Source organism: Bombina bombina, chromosome 2 (genome assembly GCF_027579735.1).
Source record: "Bombina bombina isolate aBomBom1 chromosome 2, aBomBom1.pri, whole genome shotgun sequence".
NCBI classification, from domain to species: Eukaryota; Metazoa; Chordata; class Amphibia; order Anura; family Bombinatoridae; genus Bombina; species Bombina bombina.
This window is the reverse complement of record NC_069500.1, coordinates 1090355768-1090380950: the sequence shown is the minus strand read 5'-3', so window position 1 is coordinate 1090380950 and position 25183 is coordinate 1090355768. Positions and strand designations below refer to the sequence as shown.

Below are 25183 nucleotides of genomic sequence, written 5' to 3'. Positions count from 1 at the left end.
TACTGTTATGTCCCTTTAAGTAGTATGTCAGAGGAAGACATTTCCCTTAAACCTGGTGTGCCCTGAGGAATAATTTTGGGGGGTTTGAAGGAACAGTCAGATTTGACCATAGAAGAGGGACTATGACACCAAAAGAGGAACCTTCACAATTAAAAATTGCCATACAACTAATCTCCAATCACAGTTACCTTGCTCAAAACATCAAAACTTGCAGAAAAGAACATCAACTATTTTACCCTAATCCTTATACATGAGTTTCCACAAAGAACATAATTTTCTTGTGGGACTACCAGGGTGCATTGCACAAAACACTTTTTTTTCTTCTTTTTTAGCCCCTGTTCTAGGCTTTTAAAACATAAAACCAAAAACAGAAAATTCTTTGTTTTGCAATATAGTTTAAATTGTTCTTTAGGTATGCCAGTGTATCTGGGAAACAGAAGTTAGTTATGATAATCAGCCAAAGTGTTTCCTCACTCACATACAGACAATAGGACCTGTCTCATAAGAATGTTCATGTAACGCTAGGTACAGGGTATTCACCCCAATCATACAAACTGCTTTCAACCAGTTACTTGTTTTGGTTAATGTTCAATGCACAAAGAAATCTTTATGTTGAGGGGAACACCTTCTATTAGTATTAAATACAAATAATATCACATGGATATTACAATTTATTTCCTTTTTGCATATATAGATGTATTAATATGTATTTACCATTGTTATGTATGTGAAGAACATTGAAATATTCATAATACATAATTCATGTTTGGTTTAGCACATTTGAATAAACATGATCGGGTTAGCATAAGCCTAGGTATTGGTGTTAGTTTTTTTTTTCAGTATTGCACGCTCCATTGAAGTCTATGGGAGAATACGTTGATGCATTTGCAATATTCGAAGTTCAGCTTTTTGCGTGTCGGGTTTTTGCTCTTGCACTAACTTTTTACTTTCATCTTGTAATACAAGAGCAACCCAATGTGCACAAAAAGTCTCTGTCTAGCGGAGCATAGTAAAGTTACAAGACACAGAGTCCCAGATTTTGCTGTTGAGTGTAAAGATGCAACACTGACAATTCCTTCACTGCATGTGTGATCATTTAAATATTGAAAGGTCAAAAATGAAATTGCATTTCAGTTTTAAATAGAAGCATTTTTGCAATATACTTCCATTAGCAAAAATGATTACTGTTTTTCAGCGGCATATGCACATATGCTGTGAAGGCCATGCACCAGTATTCAAACATTAAACCTTCTCAGAGAGTCAGCAAAAGCTCGTATGCAACAAATTAAGTCTTTACAACACTATACACACCACCACCAGAAATCTGAGCTTCAATACGGTGCATGGGCCCTCACTGGATACGTGCGTATGCCGCTAACAAACAGTAATACATTCTACTAGATTGAATTTTGCCAATGGAAGTATATTGCAAAAATAATTCTACTTAAAATTGAAATGCACTCATGCACATTTAAATTTTTACCTCTCGATCCCTTTAATAGGGTTCTAATGTGTGTGCAAGAGAGCAGCTGTTCTTCTCATAGTAAATAACAAGTAATAATAATAACAAAATAAAAACAATATGGAGACATACTTTTGAGAATATATTTTTAAATCACAAGACATTCCAATATCTCATAATGAATGCTGTTGGTACTGGTGCAATGTTCCTTTCACAAAACCTTGTTTGTTTGTTTTTGCATAAATTTAAAGCTGTTGTTTTTGGCTTTGAAACTAACAGGAAGTAAATACCTATGCATAGATTTCCTAATGAAAATTCCTGTACCTTTAATGGTGGACAGTGACACATCCCATAAGCAAAAGAGCAAAAATGTTTATTTTACTCCCAAAAATCATTATATTAAAATGTCCTCTTTCCGATTCAACAAAATTAAAAAAAAGTTCCTTTTTACAATACTTAAAGCTGACTAAAAGATATGGATGGTTAGTGGGCGGGATTGTGGGTGTGTATGGGTGGTCAGTAGGTAGGTCTGCAGCTTATGGGCGTCTGTGTGTTTTCATGGGTGGGGCTAAGGTAAATCCTGCAAATAGGGACATATGACTGTCTCAGAGGGACAGTGGGACAGAGCTCACAATCAGGGACCGTCCCTCTCAAATAGGGACATTTGGGAGATCTGTACATGGAATGTAAATGTTAAAATCTTCCTTGCACAACTCATGCTTAGGTGCTTATTAACCTATAGTTCATTACAATTTGCACAAATATAGCACAATTGGGGGGGGGGGGGGAATCTGATACAGTAGGTAGGATTTCCTTCTTATTACTCATTTATTTACCTCAGCTACATTGCAGTCACAATAATTAAGAAGTTTCTTATTGGAAATTCTCAAGGGTGATTTAAATTCTAGATGTTCTAATATGTTCTAGAGGTATTAAAAACCACAAATTATTCTGGAGGGAATATAAAATCAATTTAAAGATGAATATGCTGTTTTTATTGTGCTATTTGTTTTTATTAGGAATTGTCAGTTTATGAAGTGCACACAAACTTAAATCCTTCATCTTAACTCACTTTATATATGATTTAATTATATGGAATGTGAGGCCAAGGTTGCTATTGGAACCAGACATTTTCTTTTTCTTTTTTATTATTGTGGTAGCTATGGTCAAGTGAAGTGATTGGGATTTTATCTGACAACATGCTGTGGATTTGATGTAAGAGAATTTCATTTCCAGCCATCTGTGTATCCATGTTGAGCAGAGAACAGCTTTTTTGAACAGACTGACTGAATTTAATGTTAAAGTGCAGAGAGAAGTAATGATTTTTTTTTTTTATTTTAAAACACGACAAGCAATATTATATTTAATTATTATATTTTTTATAAATGGTTTGTTTATGAGATATCTGTGTATTTTTTGTATTTACTCCTTAATTAAATGGCAAAAAGCATATGTTCATGCCAGTATTTAAGTTCTTGCTTAAACGCATAGGGGCCGATTTATCAAGATCCGAATGGAGCTTGATGCCCCTGTTTCCGTGTGAGCCTTCAGGCAATGATAAATACGCTGTCGGCATTTATCGATGTGCGGCGGAAATGATACGCTATATCATATCATGTCCGCACGCACTATGATAAATCTACCCCATAAAATGTAAAAGTTCCTTGTTTCAGCTGTCTCTTAATGGAAATTCAAAATTTCAGTTGTCTGCATCTGCCCAAGTCAAAAATGTCTAGACCATCTTTTTCAGGTGCTCTTTATTTAATAGAAGATTCAACACTTGACATGTCATGGTTTATGATACTTAACATTTCTACAACTCCTTCAAGCTGAGTGATTAAAGTTACTCAGACCCCAAACCTTCTATAAAGAACCCATAAGAAGAAAAATTGTTACCGTTTGTTTTCCTGATATGTTTGACTTTTTATTTGTATCTTAAGTTTTTAGGTGTCAGTTTATGATGCCACCATAACTGCTAAGGCTTACTGTATTGTACCTCTGTGTAACATGTGTAGTAAAAAAGTAATCTCTTTGTATTAAATTCCTGATGTCATAAATGCTTAATATATAAATATATATTTTAAATGCTTAGAATATACTGTAAAATACACTATTTAATCACAATTGACTTAAATGTAGTCATTGGAATTTTTGGTTAAAAAAGGCCCAAGTTAAACCAATTTGTGACTACCTGTTTTATGCTCTAGTTATTAAGCTACGTATAAAATATAATGTTAGTCTGTAGTATAGTCAAGTACTGTTGATCTCTTCACACTAGAACATTTTACGAGAAGTTTATTTTGGAAGTCTCAGGATGAAACTTTTGAACTGGAAGTAGGTAATTTAGGCGGAAGGGCATCCTTATTTATTTTAGCGTGTTCCATTTCAATCAGTTATCTTAATTATTTATAGCGCTACAAGAAAAATTATATATTCATTGCCAGCTCTTTTTTTAAGTATAGAGTATGTATATATTAAAATGATCACTGTTGATGACTAGAATATTTGTAATATTTATTTTTTAAATGATAAAAAAAGCTACTGACTTCATATTACATTAGGAATAATTTTGAATATTCTTACAGTGGTAAAAATATTTTATCCAGTACTAAATGGACATGTAATACAGACCTATTCCCAGGTATCCTGTCCCCAACAATGTGACTGACACCTCAATATTAAAAATAAAAATTGACTTAGACCTACAATTATATTCTTAACATATCACTACAGATCTGATTTCAAATAAATAGTCCAATATTTTACTCTAAACTTTATGTAGATGACAGTGATGCCTATGGAATCGCTGTATTTACTCAGTGAACTGTGCCCAGACTGGAGCCTACACCACAATTTGGAGTAAATATAGGTTTAAACTCAAACCAGGTCATAGCCTAAATAAAGATATGTAAATTTAAAGTGCAGCTTCATATCCATGATTTAATAAAGCACTTCCTTGTATAATATGCCACTTTATGAATCTGGGCATAGTCTTCAATGGGATATTGTGTTCTGAAGTACTGGAATACAAACAAACTTAAAGGGACACTGAACCCACATTTTTTCTTTCATGATTCAGATAGAGCATGCAATTTTAAGCAACTTTCTCATTTACTCCACTTTCTTTGTTCTCTTGGTAGCTTTATTTGAAAAAGCAGGAATGTAAGCTTATGAGCTGGCCCATCTTTGGTTCTGCACCTTGGTAGCGCTTGCTGATTGGTGGCTAAATGTAACCACCAATCAGCCAGCTCTATCCTGGGTGCTGAACCACAAATGGGCCAACTTGAAAGCTTACATTTCTGCTTTTTCAAATAAAGATACCAAGAGAACGAAAAAATGATAATAGGAGTAAATTAGAATGTTGTTTAAAATTGCCTGCTCTATCTGAATCATGAATGAAAAAAATTGGGTTCAGTATCCCTTTAATAATGATGATTAGATAAGCAGATAAAGATGGATACTTGCATAAATATCTCTATATAGCTGTCTATCTATCTATCTATAATTTGTTATCTTCTGCAGCATGAGATTTAATTAATTTGAAAGGAAATATAAAAACTATGGGGCTGAATTATTAAGCTGCAAATGTAGCAGTTTCCGTGTGAGTCTTCAAGCAAAAGTTAAGAAGCAGCGGTCGCAAGAGGTGGCGGATAGCAATCATCCCGATCGGATACGATTGGGATGATTGACACCCCCTGCTAGCGGCTGCGAATGTGTAGGGGGCGGCATTGCACAAGTATTTCACACTAAATGCTTGTGCAATGATAGATGCCGACAGAGTATGCTGTCGGCATTTATCCATGTCTGCCCGGCAGTTGATAAATCGGCCCCTATGAATGTTGTTATAGTGTAATGTGAAATGCATTGAAAGGTGATAATAAAATCAGCTCAGAGATACTTTCTTACAAAAGTTTTCCAGTTAAGTTTGGTGAAAATGTGTGTGGGCACTTGTGTATGTGTGTGTGTGTGTGTGTAACACTACCAAACCAAAATGTACTTGCGACAAAGCACATGTCATCAGTGGTTTGACAAGATAAATATGTTACTATAATAATACATAGTGTCTTGCCATGGCTTTGTGAAAATGATTGTATGTGATAATATGACTAATATATATATATATGTGTGTTTTTCATTTCTATTAGCTCTTCTTTGCGGAGCATGACCACTGGATCATCACGACCTTCCAAAGTATGTCTTGTCTGTGGTGATGAGGCATCTGGATGTCACTATGGAGTAGTTACCTGTGGAAGCTGCAAAGTCTTCTTCAAAAGAGCAGTGGAAGGTAAATGTTCAAGTGGGTGATTACTATTTACTACTTTCTTAATGTGTGTGATGTTTATCTGCGTAATATGTGGCTGTCATTTTAGATGTGAATTGTCTTGTATTCCTATGTGTGTGTTTAGAATGCCTCACTTTATGTTCCTTTTTGTAGCTTTCTTATGACTGCACTAATTATTAAAATATAATGCTTTTAAATTTAAAGGGACTCAGAAGTGAAAAATAAAATTGTATTCTGTTGAGGCTGGAAAAACTGTGATGTAACTGAAAGTAGCCAAGTAAATTATACTTCAAAAAAGATAGGAACTTGAAGCCACAATTAAGGAAGAAGGGCTCATGTTTGGTTCAAGTGCAGGTCAACGTGGCCTATAAAACACTTTATAACACCTTTTTATATTTCGGCTCATGCTTTTTTATTCGTCATAAATTTAAATCTGTAAGTGCATATTAATGAAGTAGTAGAATACCCTGATTTATTGTAGGGTTTTATTGTTACTCATGTATTCTTTTGTAACTATGTGTTTAACACTGAGAGGGATCTCACTTAGCTGCTTGTGAGCTGTGTTTTTCTCAAGAGCAGAAATATATTTTGACTCCTTAGTGGACTTTAACCCTGTAATGTGGTTAAACACACTGTTAAACACATTGCTATTAAGTAGTAGTTGTGAAATAAAATGCTTTAAAGAGATGTTTAAATATAGTTTAGAGACCCCATTGTTCAGAACAGAAATAAAATCACTTTTTTTCTTGCAAGGTGTCCATTGTTACCAAAGTGATCACATGACTATACAGAAAAAAAATCATATCTTTTTTTGAGAGAGGGACTTGTCTACTAGAAATAAACTTTATTAGGTGTCTCTACACATAACAGATTTTTTATTGTACATAATGACCCATTCCCAAGCAAATCCCCATATGTTTTTTCTTCTTTATATTTAAAACATCTCCTGTATGGTACTGCTATAAAAATGGGCTGTTGTATCAGTCAGGTTCAGATGACAGCCCAGTTTCTTGAAAAATAGGTACTTTACACGTATAAAGGCCTTTTTGGGTTAAAAAGGTATTGAAGGCTGCAGGCTTTTAAAAAAACAAATGGATTTTGAATTATGATCACTCTAGAAACTTAACCAATTCGGGGAAAGCAAATGGCCAATAGATTGTAATCAACCTCCAGATAAGTACATTAGCGAAGTCCTTCCCTCAAATCTGGAGTAATTTTAATTTTTAAGGTATCAGTAAAACATTTAAACCTGGGAATTATTAATTAGTATCAGTAAACCAGCATTTACTGGATAGAAATGTTTATGAAAATATTGTTGCATTATGTAAGTGCCCAAGTAGATATACAGTATATCGGCTAAAGTAAGAGTCTACACTTTGTTAAAGGGACCATCTTAGTTTCAGATTTGAGAGAATCGCAGACTAGAATTGTAAATTGGGATTGCTTAAAGGGACAGTTTACACTAAAATTGTTATTGTTTAAAAAGATAGATAATGCCTTTACTACCCATTCCCCAGCTTTGCACAACCAACATTGTTATAGTAATATACTTTATAACATTTAAACCTCTAAATTTCTGCCTGTTTCTAAACCACTATTGACAGCCTCTTATCACATGCTTTTTATTAGCTTTTCACAACAAGAGACTGCTAATTCATGTGGGCAATATAGATAACTTTGTGTTCACGCCCGAGGAGTTATTTGAGATTTCTCCAACATTGGTGTGTTCGGTCCACGGCGTCATCCTTACTTGTGGGAATATCTCTTCCCCAACAGGAAATGGCAAAGAGTCCCAGCAAAGCTGGCCATATAGTCCCTCCTAGGCTCCGCCCACCCCAGTCATTCTCTTTGCCGTTGCACAGGCAACATCTCCACGGAGATGGTTAAGAGTATGTGGTGTTTAGTTGTAGTTTTTTTATTCTACTATCAAGAGTTTGTTATTTTAAAATAGTGCTGGTATGTACTATTTACTCTGAAACAGAAAAAGATGAAGATTTCTGTTTGTGAGAGGAAGATGATTTTAGCAGACAGTAACTAAAATCGATTGCTGTTTCCACATAGGACTGTTGAGATGAAGTAACTTCAGTTGGGGGAAACAGTTAGCAGACTTTTCTGCTTAAGGTATGACTAGCCATATTTCTAACAAGACTGTGTAATGCTGGAAGGCTGTCATTTCCCATCATGGGGACCGATAAGCCATTTTCTTAGTCTCAAACAGAATAAAGGGCTTAATATGGGCTATAAAACTGGTAGACACTTTCATGGGCTAAATCGATTGCTTTATTTGGACATTTTATACATGTTTATGCTGATAATTCACACTTATAAACTTTGGGAACGTTTTTTAACGTCAGGCACTATGTTAGACACCTTTTCCAGTCAGGAAGGGCCTTCCCAGTTGTAGGCAGAGCCTCATTTTCGCGCCATTACTGCGCAGTTGTTTTTGAGTGCAAGACATGCAGATGCATGTGTGAGGACCTGAAAGTAGTTGGAAAAGTTCCTAGAAGGCGTCATTTGGTATCATATTCCCCTCTGGGCTTGGTAAAGTCACAGTAAAGGCTGTAGCTGGGACTGTATAGGGGTTAAATCTGTATCCGGCTCCGGTTTCGTTATTTTAAGGGTTAAAGCTCTGAAAATTGGTGTGCAATACTTTTAATGCTTTAAGACACTGTGGTGAAATTTTGGTAAATTTTGAACAATTCCTTCATATATTTTCACATATTCAGTAATAAAGTGTGCTCTGTTTAAAATTTAAAGAGACAGTAACGGTTTTGTTTTAAAACGGTTTTTGTGCTTTATTGACAAGTTTAAGCCTGTTTAACATGTCTGTGCCTTCAGATAAGCTATGTTTTATATGTATGAAAGCCAATGTGTCTCCCCCTTCAAAATTGTGTGATAATTGTGCCATAGCGTCCAAACAAAGTAAGGACAGTACTGCCACAAATAATGAAATTGCCCAAGATGATTCCTCAGATGAAGGGAGTAGACATGGTTCTACATCATCTCCTTCTGTGTCTACACCAGTTTTGCCCACGCAGGAGGCCCCTAGTACTTCTAGCACGCCAATGGCTTATTACCATGCAACAATTGACGGCTGTAATGGATAACTCCATAGCAAATATTTTATCCAAAATGTCTGCATATCAGAGAAAGCGCGATTGCTCTGTTTTAAACACTGAAGAGCAGGAGGGCGCTGATGATAATTGTTCTGTCATACCCTCACACCAATCTGAAGGGGCCATGAGGGAGGTTTTGTCAGATGGGGAAATTTCAGATTCAGGAAAAATTTCTCAACAGGCTGAACCTGATGTTGTGACATTTAAATTTAAATTAGAACATCTCCGCGCACTGCTTAAGGAGGTGTTATCTACTCTGGATGATTGTGACAACTTGGTCATTCCAGAAAAATTATGCAAGATGGACAAGTTCCTAGAGGTTCCGGTGCACCCCGACGCTTTTCCTATACCCAAGCGGGTGGCGGACATAGTGAATAAGGAGTGGGAGAAGCCCGGCATACCTTTTGTACCCTCTCCTATATTTAAGAAATTATTTCCTATGGTCGACCCCAGAAAGGACTTATGGCAGACAGTTCCTAAGGTCGAGGGGGCAGTTTCTACTCTAAACAAGCGCACTACTATTCCTATCGAGGATAGTTGTGCTTTCAAAGATCCTATGGATAAAAAATTGGAAGGTTTGCTTAAAAAGATTTTTGTACAGCAAGGTTACCTTCTACAACCCATTTCGTGCATTGTTCCTGTCACTACAGCAGCGTGGTTCTAGTTCGAGGAACTAGAAAAGTCGCTCAGTAGAGAGACTCCATATGAGGAGGTTATGGACAGAGTTCACGCACTTAAGTTGGCTAACTCTTTTATTTTAGATGCCGCTTTGCAATTAGCTAGATTAGCGGCGAAAAATTCAGGGTTTGCAATTGTGGCGCACAGAGCGCTTTGGCTAAAGTCTTGGTCAGCGGATGTATCATCCAAGACAAAATTGCTTAACATCCCTTTCAAGGGTAAAACTCTCTTGGGATCAGAATTGAAAGAGATTATCTCAGACATCACTGGGGGAAAGGGCCACGCCCTCCCACAAGATAGGCCTTTCAAGGCCAAGAATAAGTCTAATTTTCGTTCCTTTCGTAATTTCGGGAACGGACCGGCCTCTAATTCTGCATCCTCTAAGCAAGAGGGTAATGCCTCACAGTCCAAACCAGCCTGGAAACCGATGCAAGGCTGGAACAAGGGTAAGCAGACCAAGAAGCCTGCTACCGCTAACAAAACAGCATGAAGGAGTAGCCCCCGATCCGGGACCGTATCTAGTGGGGGGCCGACTCTCTCTCTTTGCTCAGGCTTGGGCAAGAGATGTTCAGGATCCCTGGACGCTAGAAATAGTTTCTCAGGGTTATCTTCTGGAATTCAAGGAACTACCCCCAAGGGGAAGGTTCCACATGTCTCACTTATCCTCAAACCAAATAAAGAGACAGGCGTTCTTACATGGTGTAGAAGACCTGCTAAAGATGGGAGTGATACACCCAGTTCCAATGACGGAACAAGGAATGGGATTTTACTCAAATCTGTTCGTAGTTCCCAAAAAAGAGGGAACCTTCAGACCAATTCTGGATTTAAAGATCCTAAACAAATTTCTCAGGGTACCATCGTTCAAAATGGAAACCATTCAAACGATTCTACCCACTATCCAGGAAGGTCAATTTATGACTACCGTGGATCTAAAGGATGCGTACCTACATATTCCTATCCACAAAGAACATCATCAGTTCCTAAGGTTCGCCTTTCTGGACAAACATTACCAGTTTGTGGCCCTCCCATTCGGATTAGCCACTGCTCCAAGGATTTTCACAAAGGTACTCGGTCCCTTCTAGCGGTTCTAAGACCGAGGGGCATTGCAGTAGTACCATACTTGGACGACATTCTAATACAAGCGTCGTCCCTTTCAAAAGCAAAGGCTCATACAGACATCGTTCTGGCCTTTCTCAGATGTCACGGATGGAAGGTGAACATAGAAAAAAGTTCTCTGTCTCCGTCAACAAGAGTTCCCTTCCTGGGAACAATAATAGATTCCTTAGAAATGAGGATCTTTCTGACAGATGTCAGAAAGTCAAAACTTCTAAGCGCTAGTTCTTCATTCTGTTCCACGTCCTTCCATAGCTCAGTGCATGGAAGTAGTAGGGTTGATGGTTGCAGCAATGGACATAGTTCTCTTTGCGCGAATTCATCTATGACCATTACAACTGTGCATGCTGAAACAGTGGAATGGGGACTATACAGACTTGTCTCCAGTGATTCAAGTAGATCAGAAGACCAGAGATTCACTCCGTTGGTGGATATCCCTGGACCACCTATCCCAGGGAATGAGCTTCCGCAGACCAGAGTGGGTCATTGTCACGACCGACGCCAGTCTAGTGGGCTGGGGTGCGGTCTGGGAATCCCTGAAAGCTCAGGGACTATGGTCTCGGGAAGAGTCTCTTCTCCCGATAAACATTCTGGAACTAAGAGCGATATTCAATGCTCTCAGGGCTTGGCCTCAGCTTGCAAAGGCCAGATTCATAAGATTCCAATCAGACAACATGACGACTGTTGCGTATATCAATCATCAGGGGGGAACAAGGAGTTCCCTGGCGATGAAAGAAGTAACCAAAATAATACAATGGGCGGAGAATCACTCCTGCCATCTATCTGCGATCCACATCCCAGGTGTGGAAAACTGGGAAGCGGATTATCTGAGTCGTCAGACATTCCATCCGGGGGAGTGGGAACTCCACCCGGAGATTTTTGCCCAGTTGACTCAATTATGGGGCATTCCAGACATGGATCTGATGGCGTCTCGTCAGAACGTCAAGGTTCCTTGCTACGGGTCCAGATCCAGGGATCCCAAGGCGACTCTAGTGGATACACTAGTAGCGCCTTGGACCTTCAACCTAGCTTATGTGTTCCCACCGTTTCCTCTCATTCCCAGGCTGGTAGCCAGGATCAAACAGGAGAGGGTCTCAGTGATCTTGATAGCTCCTGCGTGGCCACGCAGGACTTGGTATGCAGACCTGGTGAATATGTCATCGGTTCCACCATGGAAGCTACCTTTGAGACGGGACCTTCTTGTTCAGGGTCCATTCGAACATCCAAATCTGGTCTCCCTCCAGCTGACGGCTTGGAGATTGAACGCTTGATTCTATCAAAGCGTGGGTTTTCAGATTCGGTGATTGATACTCTGGTTCAGGCCAGAAAACCGGTAACTAGAAAGATTTACCATAAAATATGGAAAAGATATATCTGCTGGTGTGAATCCAAGGGATTCCCTTGGAATAAGGTAAAAATTCCTAAGATTCTTTCCTTTCTGCAAGAAGGTTTGGATAAAGGATTATCTGCGAGTTCTCTAAAGGGACAGATTTCTGCTTTATCTGTCTTACTACACAAACGACTGGCAGCTATGCCAGATGTTCAAGCATTTGTTCAGGCTCTGGTTAGGATCAAGCCTGTTTACAGACCTTTGACTCCTCCCTGGAGTTTAAATCTAGTTCTTTCAGTTCTTCAAGGGGTTCCGTTTGAACCTCTACATTCCATAGATATTAAGTTGTTATCTTGGAAAGTTTTGTTTTTGGTTGCTATTTCTTCTGCTAGAAGAGTTTCAGAGTTATCTGCTCTGCAGTGTTCTCCGCCCTATCTGGTGTTCCATGCAGATAAGGTGGTTTTGCGTACTAAGCCTGGTTTTCTTCCAAAGGTTGTTTCTAACAAAAATATTAACCAGGAGATAGTTGTACCTTCTTTGTGTCCGAATCCAGTTTCAAAGAAGGAACGTTTGTTACACAATTTGGACGTAGTCCGTGCTCTAAAATTCTATTTAGAAGCTACAAAAGATTTCAGACAAACATCTTCTCTGTTTGTCATCTTTTCTGGTAAAAGGAAAGGTCAAAAAGCGACTTCTACCTCTCTTTCCTTTTGGCTTAAAAGCATCATCCGATTGGCTTACGAGACTGCTGGACGGCAGCCTCCTGAAAGAATCACAGCTCACTCCACTAGGGCTGTGGCTTCCACATGGGCCTTCAAGAACGAGGCTTCTGTTGATCAGATATGTAAGGCAGCGACTTGGTCTTCACTGCACACTTTTGACAAATTTTACAAATTTGATACTTTTGCTTCTTCGGAGGCTATTTTTGGGAGAAAGGTTTTGCAAGCCGTGGTGCCTTCCGTTTAGGTAACCTGATTTGCTCCCTCCCTTCATCCGTGTCCTAAAGCTTTGGTATTGGTTCCCACAAGTAAGGATGACGCCGTGGACCGGACACACCAATGTTGGAGAAAATAGAATTTATGCTTACCTGATAAATTACTTTCTCCAACGGTGTGTCCGGTCCACGGCCCGCCCTGGTTTTTCAATCAGGTCTGATGAATTATTTTCTCTAACTACAGTCACCACGGTACCATATGGTTTCTCCTATATTTTTCCTCCTGTCCGTCGGTCGAATGACTGGGGTGGGCGGAGCCTAGGAGGGACTATATGGCCAGCTTTGCTGGGACTCTTTGCCATTTCCTGTTGGGGAAGAGATATTCCCACAAGTAAGGATGACGCCGTGGACCGGACACACCGTTGGAGAAAGTAATTTATCTGGTAAGCATAAATTCTGTTTTAGCACAAAACAGTACTAAATGCAAGTCAATAGATAATAAATAAAAAGTTGTAATCAGGGGCTGTCAAAAGATGCTTAGATACAAGGTAATCACAGAGGTAAAAAGTGTACCCTGTTGGTTATGCAAAACTGGGGAATGGGTAGAAAAGGGATTATCTATCTTTTAAAACAATAACAATTCTATTGTAGACTGTCCCTTTAACACCAAATATAATTTAAAAATGGAAGACAGAATGGACAAATGCTTGTTCAAAATGTTTTAAAAATGAATCCTGATGTATTATACTATATATCGGAATGTCCTAAGGTTCTTCAATTTTGGTGTTTCACATCTTTTGTGTAAAATATTGAATATCAAGATAAAATTAAATATACTTTATTTGAACATATTTGATTGGGAAAATGTATCACAATGGAAATTTTATTAGCAAGGACATGTATATTCAAATTATGTATATTCAAGCAAAAGAAAACCTAATATAAAGATTTTTTTATACAATATTTTTTTCTCTATAAATATATAAAGAAAAATATAACACAAAAGCAGACTCAAATTCTAGATTAAAAAGTTGTCTTGGATTTATCCAGGGTGCAAACAAAAACAAAACAGTGTGTGACAAAAATGTTATTAGAAAATGTGGGGCGCGATCCGATAAACGGCGTAGTTTGCGGCGCAAGCGAGGGAACCCGCATCGCCCGCAGTTTCAGCTCGCAACTCGAGCTATCCCATATACGGCTCCGTCAGATGCTAACGTGCCGTAAGTCGGATAAACCAGCGATGTCCAGAAATCTGCGCAAGTACAAATTTCTGGCGTGACTTGCGCCACATTAGAAACTGCAGGCGCCTACAAAACCTGACTAAAGTCTAAATCACCCGCACTGTCTAACACGCCTCCCTAACATAGCCCGACAAGTCTAACATGCCTCCCTAACATAGCCCGACACGTCTAACCCTCTATCCACTATCCCCCCTCACTAGCCTAACAATAAAATATGTATTAACCCCTAAACCGCCGCTCCCAAACCCCGCCGCAACATAATAAAGTTATTAACCCCTAAACCGCCGCCAGCTATATTAAATCTATAACCCCCTAAAGTGAGCCCCTAACACCGCCGCCATCTACCTTACCTACCCCCTAAAGTGAGCCCCTACCCCGCCGCTATCTATTTTAAAATTATTAACCCCTAATCTAATCCCCCTACCCCGCCGCCATCTATATTAAATTATTTAACCCCTAAAATACTAAACTATCCCTACCACTAAACCTAAGTCTAACCCTACAAATAGCCCTGAAAAGGGCTTTTTGCGTGGCATTGCCCCAAAGTAACAGCTCTTTTGCCAGCCCTTAAAAGGGCTTTTTGCGGGGCATGCCCCAAAGAATTCAGCTCTTTTGCCAGCCCTTAAAAGGGCTTTTGGCGGGGCATTGTCACAAAGTAAACTGCTCTTTTGCCTACAGTCTACATCCCCCTACACCGCGGCCACCTATAATAAATGTATTAACCCCTAATCTAATCCCCCTACACCGCCGCCAGCTATATTAACTATATTAACCCTAATTATATTAGGGTTAATATAGTTAATATAGTTATTATATTATATATATTAACTATATTAACCCTAATTATATTAGGGTTAATATAGTTAATATCGTTATTATATTATATATATATATATATATATATATTAAGTATAATAACCCTATCTAACTCTAACATCCTAACTGAACTCTTATTAAAATAAATCTAATATTAATATTATTAATTAAAATATTCCTATTTAAATCTAAATACTTACCTATAAAATAAACCCTAAGATAGCTACAATATAATTAATAATTACATTGTAGCTATGTTAGGGTTTATATTAATTTTACAGGTAAATTGTTAATTATTTTAACTAGGTATAATAGCTATTAAATAGTTATGAACTATTTAATAGCTACCTAGTTAAAATAATTACCCAATTATCTGTAAAATAAATCCTAACCTAAGTTACAAATACACCTACACTATCAATAAATTAAATAAACTACAAATATCTATCTAAAAATACAATTAAATAAACTAAACTAAATTACAAAAAAAACCCACTAAATTACAAAAAATTAAAAAAAGATTACAAGATTTTTAAGCTAATTACACCTATTCTAAGCCCCCTAATAAAATAATAAAGCCCCCCAAAATAAAAAAAATTCCCTACCTTATTCTAAATTAAAAAAAGTTCAAAGCTCTTTTACCTTACCAGCCCTTAAAAGGGCCTTTTGTTGGGGCATGCCCCAAAGAAAACTGCTCTTTTGCCTGAAAAAAAAACACAATACCACCCCCCAACATTACAACCCACCACCCACATACCCCTAATCTAACCCAAACCCCCCTTAAATAAACCTAACACTACCCCCCTGAAGATCTCCCTACCTTATCTTCACCACGCCGGGCCGAACTCCTCATCCGATCCGGGCGATGTCTATCCAAGCGGCAAAGAAGAGGTCTTCATCCCGGCGATGTCTTTATCCAAGCGGCAGCAAAGTCTTCTTCCATCGGGCAGCATCTTCCATCAAGCGGCATCTTTAATCTTCATTCTTCGCTCCACAGACGCGGAGCATCCATCCTGGCCGACGACTGAACGACGAATGAGGTACCTTTAAATGACGTCATCCAAGATGGCGTTCGTCGAATTCCGATTGGCTGATAGGATTCTATCAGCCAATCGGAATTAAGGTAGAAAAATCTGATTGGCTGATTGAATCATCAATCTGATTGGCTGAACCAATCAGCCAATCAGATTGAGCTCGCATTTTATTGGCTGATCGGAACAGCCAATAGAACGCGAGCTCAATCTGATTGGCTGATTTCAATCTGATTCAATCAGCCAATCAGATTTTCCTACCTTAATTCCGATTGGCTGATAGAATCCTATCAGCCAATCGGAATTCGACGGACGCCATCTTGGATGACGTCATTCAAAGGTACCTCATTCGTCGTTCAGTCGTCGGCCGGGATGGATGCTCCGCGTCTGTAGAGCGAAGAATGAAGATTGAAGATGCCGCTTGATGGAAGATGCTGCCCGATGGAAGAAGACTTTGCTGCCGCTTGGATAAAGACATCGCCGGGATGAAGACCTCTTCTTTGCCGCTTGGATAGACATCGCCCGGATCGGATGAGGAGTTCGGCCCGGCGTGGTGAAGATAAGGTAGGGAGATCTTCAGGGGGGTAGTGTTAGGTTTATTTAAGGGGGGTTTGGGTTAGATTAGGGGTATGTGGGTGGTGGGTTGTAATGTTGGGAGGTGGTATTGTGGGGGGGTTTTCAGGCAAAAGAGCAGTTTTCTTTGGGGCATGCCCCGCTAATGGCCCTTTTAAGGGCTGGTAAGGTAAAAGAGCTTTGAACTTTTTTTAATTTAGAATAGGGTAGGGAATTTTTTTTTAGTTTGGGGGGCTTTATTATTTTATTAGGGGGCTTAGAATAGGTGTAATTAGCTTAAAAATCTTGTAATCTTTTTTTTATTTTTTGTAATTTATTGTTTTGTTTTTTTTGTAATTTAGTTTAGTTTATTTAATTGTATTTTTAGATAGATATTTGTAGTTTATTTAATTTATTGATAGTGTAGGTGTATTTGTAACTTAGGTTAGGATTTATTTTACAGGTAATTGGGTAATTATTTTAACTAGGTAGCTATTAAATAGTTAATAACTATTTAATAGCTATTATACCTAGTTAAAATAATTAACAATTTACCTGTAAAATAAATATAAACCCTAACATAGCTACAATGTAATTATTAATTACATTGTAGCTATCTTAGAGTTTATTTTATAGGTAAGTATTTAGATTTAAATAGGAATATTTTAGTTTATAATATGAATTAGATTTATTTAATAAGAATTTAGTTAGGGGTGTTAGGGTTAGATAGAGTTAATATAGTTTATATAAATACTATAGTAACTATATTAACTATATTAACCCTAATGTAATTAGGGTTAATATAGTTAATATATATAATGTAATAACTATATTAACTATAATATACTTAGGGTTAATATAGATAATATAGCTGGTGGCGGGGTAGGTAGATTAAATTAGGGGTTAATAATTTGAATATAGATGGTGGCGGTGTAAGGGGCTTACATTAGGGGTTAATACTATTAATATAGGTGGCGGCGGTGTAGGGAGGGCAGGTTATAGGGCAAAAGAGCTGTTTACTTTGGGGCAAAGCCCCGCAAAAGGCCCTTTTAAGGGCTGGTAATAGAGATAATTATTTTAGGGGGATTAGATTAGGGGTTAATAATATTAATATAGCTGGCGGCGGTATAGGGGGATTAGATTAGGGGTTAATATTTTTTATATAGGTGGCGGCGGTGTAAGGGGTCAGATTAGGGGATAGATAAGGTAGATGGCGGCGGTGTAAGGAGTTCACATTAGGGGATAGATCAGTTAGATGGTGGCGGTTTTAGGGGCTCACAGTAGGGGGTTAGTTTATGTAGATGGCGGGGGAGTCCGTGAGCGGAGGTTTAGGGGTTAAATACTTTATTAGGGATTGCGGCGGGGGATCGCGGTTGACAGGGAGATAGACATTGCGCATGCGTTAGGTGTTAGGTTTTATTTAGCAGATCGCGGTTGACAGTTAGATAGACATTGCGCATGCGTTAGGTGTTAGGTTTTATTTAGCAGCTAGTTTAGAGAGTTACGGGGGTCCAATACTCAGCGTAAGGCTTCTTACGGCTGCTTTTTGTGGCGAGGTGAAAATGGAGTAAGATTTCTTACGCTGTATATTGGATACCAAACTGCGCGGGTTTGGTATACCTGCCTATGGCCCAAAAAACTACGGGCGACGGCAGAAATATACGCGCGTAACTTCTAGGTTATGCCGTATATAGGATACCAAACCCGCGCAAATATTGGCGTCACCAGCTTGGCAACGATTTTTATCGGATCGACCCCGTGATGTCTAATTTAAAGATACAGAATATTTAAAATAGGCATAAAGGTGAATGGAGGAGAATAATGGATTGTGGTGGTAATTCATATTAATCATACAATATCTTTTTAGATTGATTTTGTTTTATTTTTAGTTCTTTCTAGTATTGATTAGCATTGCATGATCTGTCGATCTATATGTTATCTAGATTGGCGTTCTGGTTTTAATTAAAATTTTTTTGCTGTTTTAAGGCAAAATAAACTATTCTATTACCTTAGTGCAGTTTATTTTCTGGTTACAATGACTTTTAAATGTTTCTCAATGTGATCCGTGAATCTCTCAGACATATGTAAATAATATGCAGCAGATTTCATTGATAACACTGCTCACAGATATTACTATAAAGTAATGAAAGCAAAGGTATTTTTTAGATGTGCATTTAATTATTAGTTAAGTAAACAAATCCCACAAATGGCTGCAGTCTGTGTCTGTCGGCTCTTTACAGCAATGGATTTATTAGGAAAAAAGCGCAACACACAAACATCTGTGAGAATTCAGGTATCTCTGTGTTGCTATTTTTTTCTAATAAATACGATGCCAGAATGAGACAAATACCACAAACTGCGACCATTTTCTGGATTTGTTTACTTAACTAATAATGAAATCCACATTTATAGTCTTTTTATCGGTTTGGTTTGTTTTTGTTATATGACATTGGATCTGTTGTATGTTGTTTGTCAAACTATTTATATATAGCAGCAGCAAATTAGAATTCAATTTTATAAATAAATAGAGTTGATTTGCTCTGATGTCAACTCATATTTTTCTATTTTTTAACTTTTTCGTATAACTGTAAATATTTAATTATAAAGAAACTGTGCTCTGTGGAAACCACAATTGTTTCTAGGAGATTTAAGTTTTCTTTGGAACTTTTTTGAGTAGTAATTTCTGTATGGCCTTGTAGACCCATCCACCCATTTAGTTTAGTATTTAATCATTAAAGATCCCTCAAGCAATTAAAGGTTAAATAGGCTCAACTAAAGTTAATTTGGTTTAATAATCAAAAACACAGACCTATGCATTTTCTCAAAAAATAAATAAATCGCAAAATATTTTTGACCACTGTAAATGCAAATAACTATAGTTTTTAGAAATATATAATTTTTAAGAATAGGATCAACTAAAAGAAAACTCTATTGAATTGTATTTCTCCAACATTGGTGTGTCCGGTCCACGACGTCATCCATAACTTGTGGGAATATTCTCCTCCCCAACAGCAAATGGCAAAGAGCACAGCAAAAGCTGTCCATATAGTCCCTCCCAGGCTCCGCCCCCCAGTCATTCTCTTTGCCGCTCTGAACAAGTAGCATCTCCACGGAGATGGTGAAGAGTATGTGGTGTTTAGTTGTAGTTTTTATTCTACTATCAAGAGTTTGTTATTTTAAAATAGTGCTGGTATGTACTATTTACTCTGAAACAGAAAAAGATGAAGAGTTCTGTTTGTGAGAGGAGTATGATTTTAGCAGCAGTAACTAAAATCGATTGCTGTTCCCACACAGGACTGTTGAGATGAGATAACTTCAGTTGGGGGGAGCAGTTGGCAGACTTTTCTGCTTAAGGTATGACTAGCCATATTTCTAACAAGACTGTGTAATGCTGGAAGGCTGTCATTTTTCCCCTCATGGGGATCGGTAAGCCATTTTCTTAGTCTCAAACAGAATAAAGGGCTTAATATGGGCTATAAAACTGGTAGACACTTTTATGGGCTAGATCGATTGCTTTATTTAGGCATTTTATACAGTTTGATGTTGACATTCACACTTTATAACTTTGGGGAACGTTTTTTTACGTCAGGCACTGGTTTAGACACCTTCTCAGTCAGGAAGGGCCTTCTCTGTAGTAGGCAGAGTCTCATTTTCGCGCCATTACTGCGCAGTTACCTTTGAAAGCAATACATGCAGCTGCATGTGTGTGGGTCTGGAATTAGTTGATAAGGTTCCTAGAAGGCTTCATTTGGTATCGTATACTCCCCTGGGTTTGGTGAAGTCGCAGCAAAGGCTGGGGGCTGGGACTGTAAGGGGGTTAAAACTGTAAAAGGCTCCGGTTTCCACATTTTAAGGGTTAACAGCCTGAAATTTGGGGTGCAATGCTTTGAATGCTTTAAGACACTGTGGTGAAAATTTGGTTAAAATTGAACAATTCCTTCATAGTTTTTCACATATTCAGTAATAAAGTGTGCCCTGTTTAAAATTTAAAGAGACAGTAACGGTTTTGTTTTAAAACGGTTTTTGTACTTTATTGACAAGTTTAAGCCTGTTTAACATGTCTGTGCCTTCAGATAGACTATGTTCTGTGTGTATGGAAGCCAAAGTGTCTCCCCCTTCAAATATGTGTGATAATTGTGCCATAGCGTCCAAACAAAGTAAGGACAGTACTGCCACAGATAGTAAAGTTGCCCAAGATGATTCATCAGATGAAGGGAGTAGACATAGTTCTACATCATCTCCTTCTGTGTCTACACCAGTTTTGCCCACGCAGGAGACCCCTAGTACTTCTAGCGCGCCAATGCTTGTTACTATGCAACAATTGACAGCAGTAATGGATAACTCCATAGCAAATATTTTATCCAAAATGCCTGCATTTCAGAGAAAGCGCGATTGCTCTGTTTTAAACACGGTAGAGCAGGAGGGCGCTGATGATAATTGCTCTGTCATACCCTCACACCAATCTGAAGTGGCTATGTGGGAGGTTTTGTCAGATGGGGAAATTTCTGATTCAGGAAGACTTTCTCAGCAGGCAGAACCTGATGTTGTGACATTTAAATTTAAATTAGAGCATCTCCGCGCACTGCTTAAGGAGGTGCTATCTACTCTGGATGATTGAGACAACTTGGTCATCCCAGAAAAATTGTGCAAGATGGACAAGTTCCTAGAGGTCCCGGTGCACCCCGACGCTTTTCCAATACCCAAGCGGGTGACGACATAGTGAATAAGGAGTGGGAGAAGCCTGGCATACCTTTTGTCCCTCCTCCTATATTTAAGAAATTATTTCCTTTGGTCGACCCCAGAAAGGACTTATGGCAAACAGTCCCTAAGATCGAGGGGGCAGTTTCTACACTAGCCAAACGCACGACCATTCCTATTGAGGACAATTGTGCTTTCAAAGATCCTATGGATAAAAAATTGGAGGGTTTGCTTAAAAAGATTTTTGTACAGCAAGGTTACCTCCTTCAACCTATTTCGTGTATTATTCCTGTCACTACAGCAGCGTGGTTCTGGTTCGAAGAACTAGAAAAGTCGCTCAGTAGAGAGACTCCGTATGAGGAGGTTATGGACAGAATTCACGCACTTAAGTTAGCTAATTCCTTTATTTTAGATGCCGCTTTGCAGTTAGCTAGATTAGTGCGAAACATTCAGGGTTTGCAATTGTGGCGCGCAGAGCGCTCTGGCTAAAATCTTGGTCAGCGGATGTATCTTCCAAGACAAAATTGCTTAATATCCCTTTCAAAGGTAAGACCCTCTTTGGGCCAGAATTGAAAGAGATTATTTCAGATATCACTGGGGGTAAGGGCCATGCCCTCCCACAAGATAGGCCTTTCAAGGCTAAGAATAAGTCCAATTTTCGTTCCTTTCGCAATTTCAGGAACGGACCGGCCTCCAACTCTGCAGCCTCTAGACAAGAGGGTAATGCTTCCCAGGCCAAACCAGCTTGAAAACCGATGCAAGGCTGGAACAAGGGTAAACAGGCCAAGAAACCTGCTGCTGCTACCAAGACAGCATGAAGGGGTAGCCCCCGATCCGGGACCGGATCTAGTAGGGGGCAGACTCTCTCTCTTTGCTCAGGCCTGGGCAAGAGATGTTCAGGATCCCTGGGCACTAGAAATAGTCTCTCAGGGTTATCTTCTAGAATTCAAGGAACTACCCCCAAGGGGAAGGTTCCACATCTCTCGTTTATCTTCAAACCAAATAAAGAGACAGGCATTCTTACATTGTGTAGAGGACCTGTTAAAAATGGGAGTGATACACCCAGTTCCAACTGTGGAATAAGGACTGGGGTTTTACTCAAATCTGTTTGTAGTTCCCAAAAAAGAGGGAACCTTCAGACCAATTCTGGATTTAAAGATTCTAAACAAATTTCTCAGAGTGCCATTGTTCAAAATGGAAACTATTCGAACGATTCTACCTACAATCCAGGAGGGTCAATTTATGACTACCGTGGATCTAAAGGATGCGTATCTACATATTCCTATCCACAAAGATCATCATCAGTTCCTAAGGTTCGCCCTTCTGGACAAACATTACCAGTTTGTAGCTCTCCCATTCGGGCTAGCCACTGCTCCAAGGATTTTCACAAAGGTACTCGGGTCCCTTCTAGCGGTTCTAAGACCAAGGGGCATTGCAGTGGCACCTTACTTGGACGACATTCTAATACAAGCGTCGTCTCTTTCAAAGTCAAAGGCTCACACAGACATCGTTCTGGCCTTTCTCAGATCTCACGGGTGGAAGGTGAACATAGAAAAAAGTTCTATATGAAACAACATAGAAAAGGAAGTGGGGACTTCACAATAAGAAATTCCCAAAAGTCTAGGTAAATCCAGCACAACTGTAAAATTAAATAAATACACAAAAAGCCTATATGTCAAAAACGATATAAATATTTATTAACTAAATGCACAAAACACACATTCACATTCATACAGAGGATCCCACACAGAGCAATGTTATAAAGTACTGGCCAAGAGATTATTATCTGGTGCACCAGGGAAAAAAGACCAAAAACAGTCCGTTTAAGATTTGCAGATATTTGTAATCCAACAGGTGCAGCATTAATGCAAAAATGGATGCAGTTATACAGTCCCCGGTGTATAGAGACCAGTCACTTCAGACTTTAACCCCAATTGTTACTGAGTCAAATAGTGCTTTAAAGGCATAGCATAGGAGGAGCAATGGAAACACGCGTCTTTATTCACAGGTGCTGTTTTCTTTTCAGACAGTGGTATTCAGTGTACAGATGCATATCACATATTCTACCTGTATTTGTTCACGCGGTCGCCCCTCCTAGCTGCCTCGTTCTTAGAGCGTCCAAACATCAGGGGTAAGTCAGGATGAGCAGGGGATCTGCTGTAAGGGCTGCCAAGCACCTTTGGATCATTTGGCTGTACTAAAATTCTCTAGTGACTCATTTTATTAACTTATTAGTGTGCAACTCTTTTCTTGTGTCTTTTTATAGAAAAGAGTTCCCTGTCTCTGTCAACAAGAGTTCCCTTCTTGGGGACAATAATAGATTCTTTAGAAATGAAGATTTTCCTGACAGATGTCAGAAAGTCAAAGCTTCTAAACGCTTGTCAAGTTCTTCACTCTGTTCTACGGCCTTCCATAGCTCAGTGCATGGAAGTTGTAGGGTTGATGGTTGCAGCAATGGACATAGTTCCTTTTGCGCGAATTCATCTAAGACCATTACAACTGTGCATGCTCAAACAGTGGAATGGGGACTATACAGACTTGTCTCCAGTGATTCAAGTAGATCAGAAGACCAGAGACTCACTCCGTTGGTGGCTGACCCAGGATCACCTGTCCCAGGGAATGAGCTTCTGCAGACCAGAGTGGGTCATCGTCACGACCGACGCCAGTCTATTAGGCTTGGGCGCGGTCTGGGATTCCCTGAAAGCTCAGGGTCTATGGTCCAGGGAAGAGTCTCTTCTCCCGATAAACATTCTGGAACTGAGAGCGATATTCAATGCTCTCAGGGCTTGGCCTCAACTAGCAAAGGCCAGATTCATAAGATTCCAATCAGACAACATGACGACTGTTGCTTACATCAATCATCAGGGGGGAACAAGGAGTTCCCTGGCGATGAGAGAGGTGACCAAAATCATCAAATGGGCGGAGGATCACTCCTGCCACCTATCTGCGATCCACATCCCAGGAGTGGAAAACTGGGAGGCGGATTATCTGAGTCATCAGACCTTCCATCCGGGGGAGTGGGAACTCCACCCGGAGGTATTTGCCCAATTGACCCAATTATGGGGCATTCCAGACATGGATCTGATGGCGTCTCGTCAGAACTTCAAGGTTCCTTGCTACGGGTCCAGATCCAGGGATCCCAAGGCGACTCTAGTGGATGTATTAGTGGCGCCTTGGACCTTCAACCTAGCTTATGTGTTTCCACCGTTCCCTCTCATTCCCAGGCTGGTAGCCAGGATCAAACAGGAGAAGGCCTCGGTGATTTTGATAGCTCCTGCGTGGCCACGCAGAACTTGGTATGCAGACCTGGTGAATATGTCATCGGCTCCACCATGGAAGCTACCTTTGAGACAGGATCTTCTAGTACAAGGTCCATTCGAACATCCAAATCTAGTTTCTCTCCAGCTGACGGCTTGGAATATGAACGCTTGATGTTATCTAAGCGTGGGTTTTAGGATTCTGTGATAGATACTCTGGTACAAGCCAGAAAACCTGTGACTAGAAAGATTTACCATAAAATATGGAAAACATATATCTGTTGGTGTGAATCCAAGGGATTCTCATGGAGTAAGATTAAAATTCCTAGGATCCTTTCCTTTCTCCAAGAAGGTTTGGATAAGGGATTATCAGCGAGTTCTCTAAAAGGACAGATTTCTGCTTTATCTGTCTTGTTACATAAACGACTGGCAGCTGTGCCAGATGTTCAAGCTTTTATTCAGGCTTTGGTCAGGATCAAGCCTGTTTACAGACCTTTGACTCCTCCCTGGAGTCTAAATTTAGTTCTTTCAGTTCTTCAAGGGGTTCCATTTGAACCCTTATACTCCATAGATATCAAGTTGTTATCTTGGAAAGTTCTGTTTTTGGTTGCTATTTCTTCTGCGAGAAGAGTTTCTGAATTATCTGCTCTGCAGTGTAATCCGCCCTATCTGG

General features: G+C 39.1%; 1 protein-coding gene across 3 annotated transcripts in view; it reads left to right on the top strand.

Moving 5' to 3' along the window:
- The window catches only part of NR3C2 (nuclear receptor subfamily 3 group C member 2), an 869318-nt gene that overhangs the window by 432719 nt on the left and 411416 nt on the right, over positions 1-25183 (top strand). For 2 of the 3 annotated variants that reach the window (XM_053703726.1, XM_053703727.1), the window contains exon 3: positions 5608-5759. In XM_053703726.1, the coding sequence (XP_053559701.1) occupies positions 5608-5759 (152 nt within the window). The remainder of the gene's footprint in view (positions 1-5607; positions 5760-25183) is intronic. The other variant, XM_053703728.1, reaches the window with a different exon arrangement.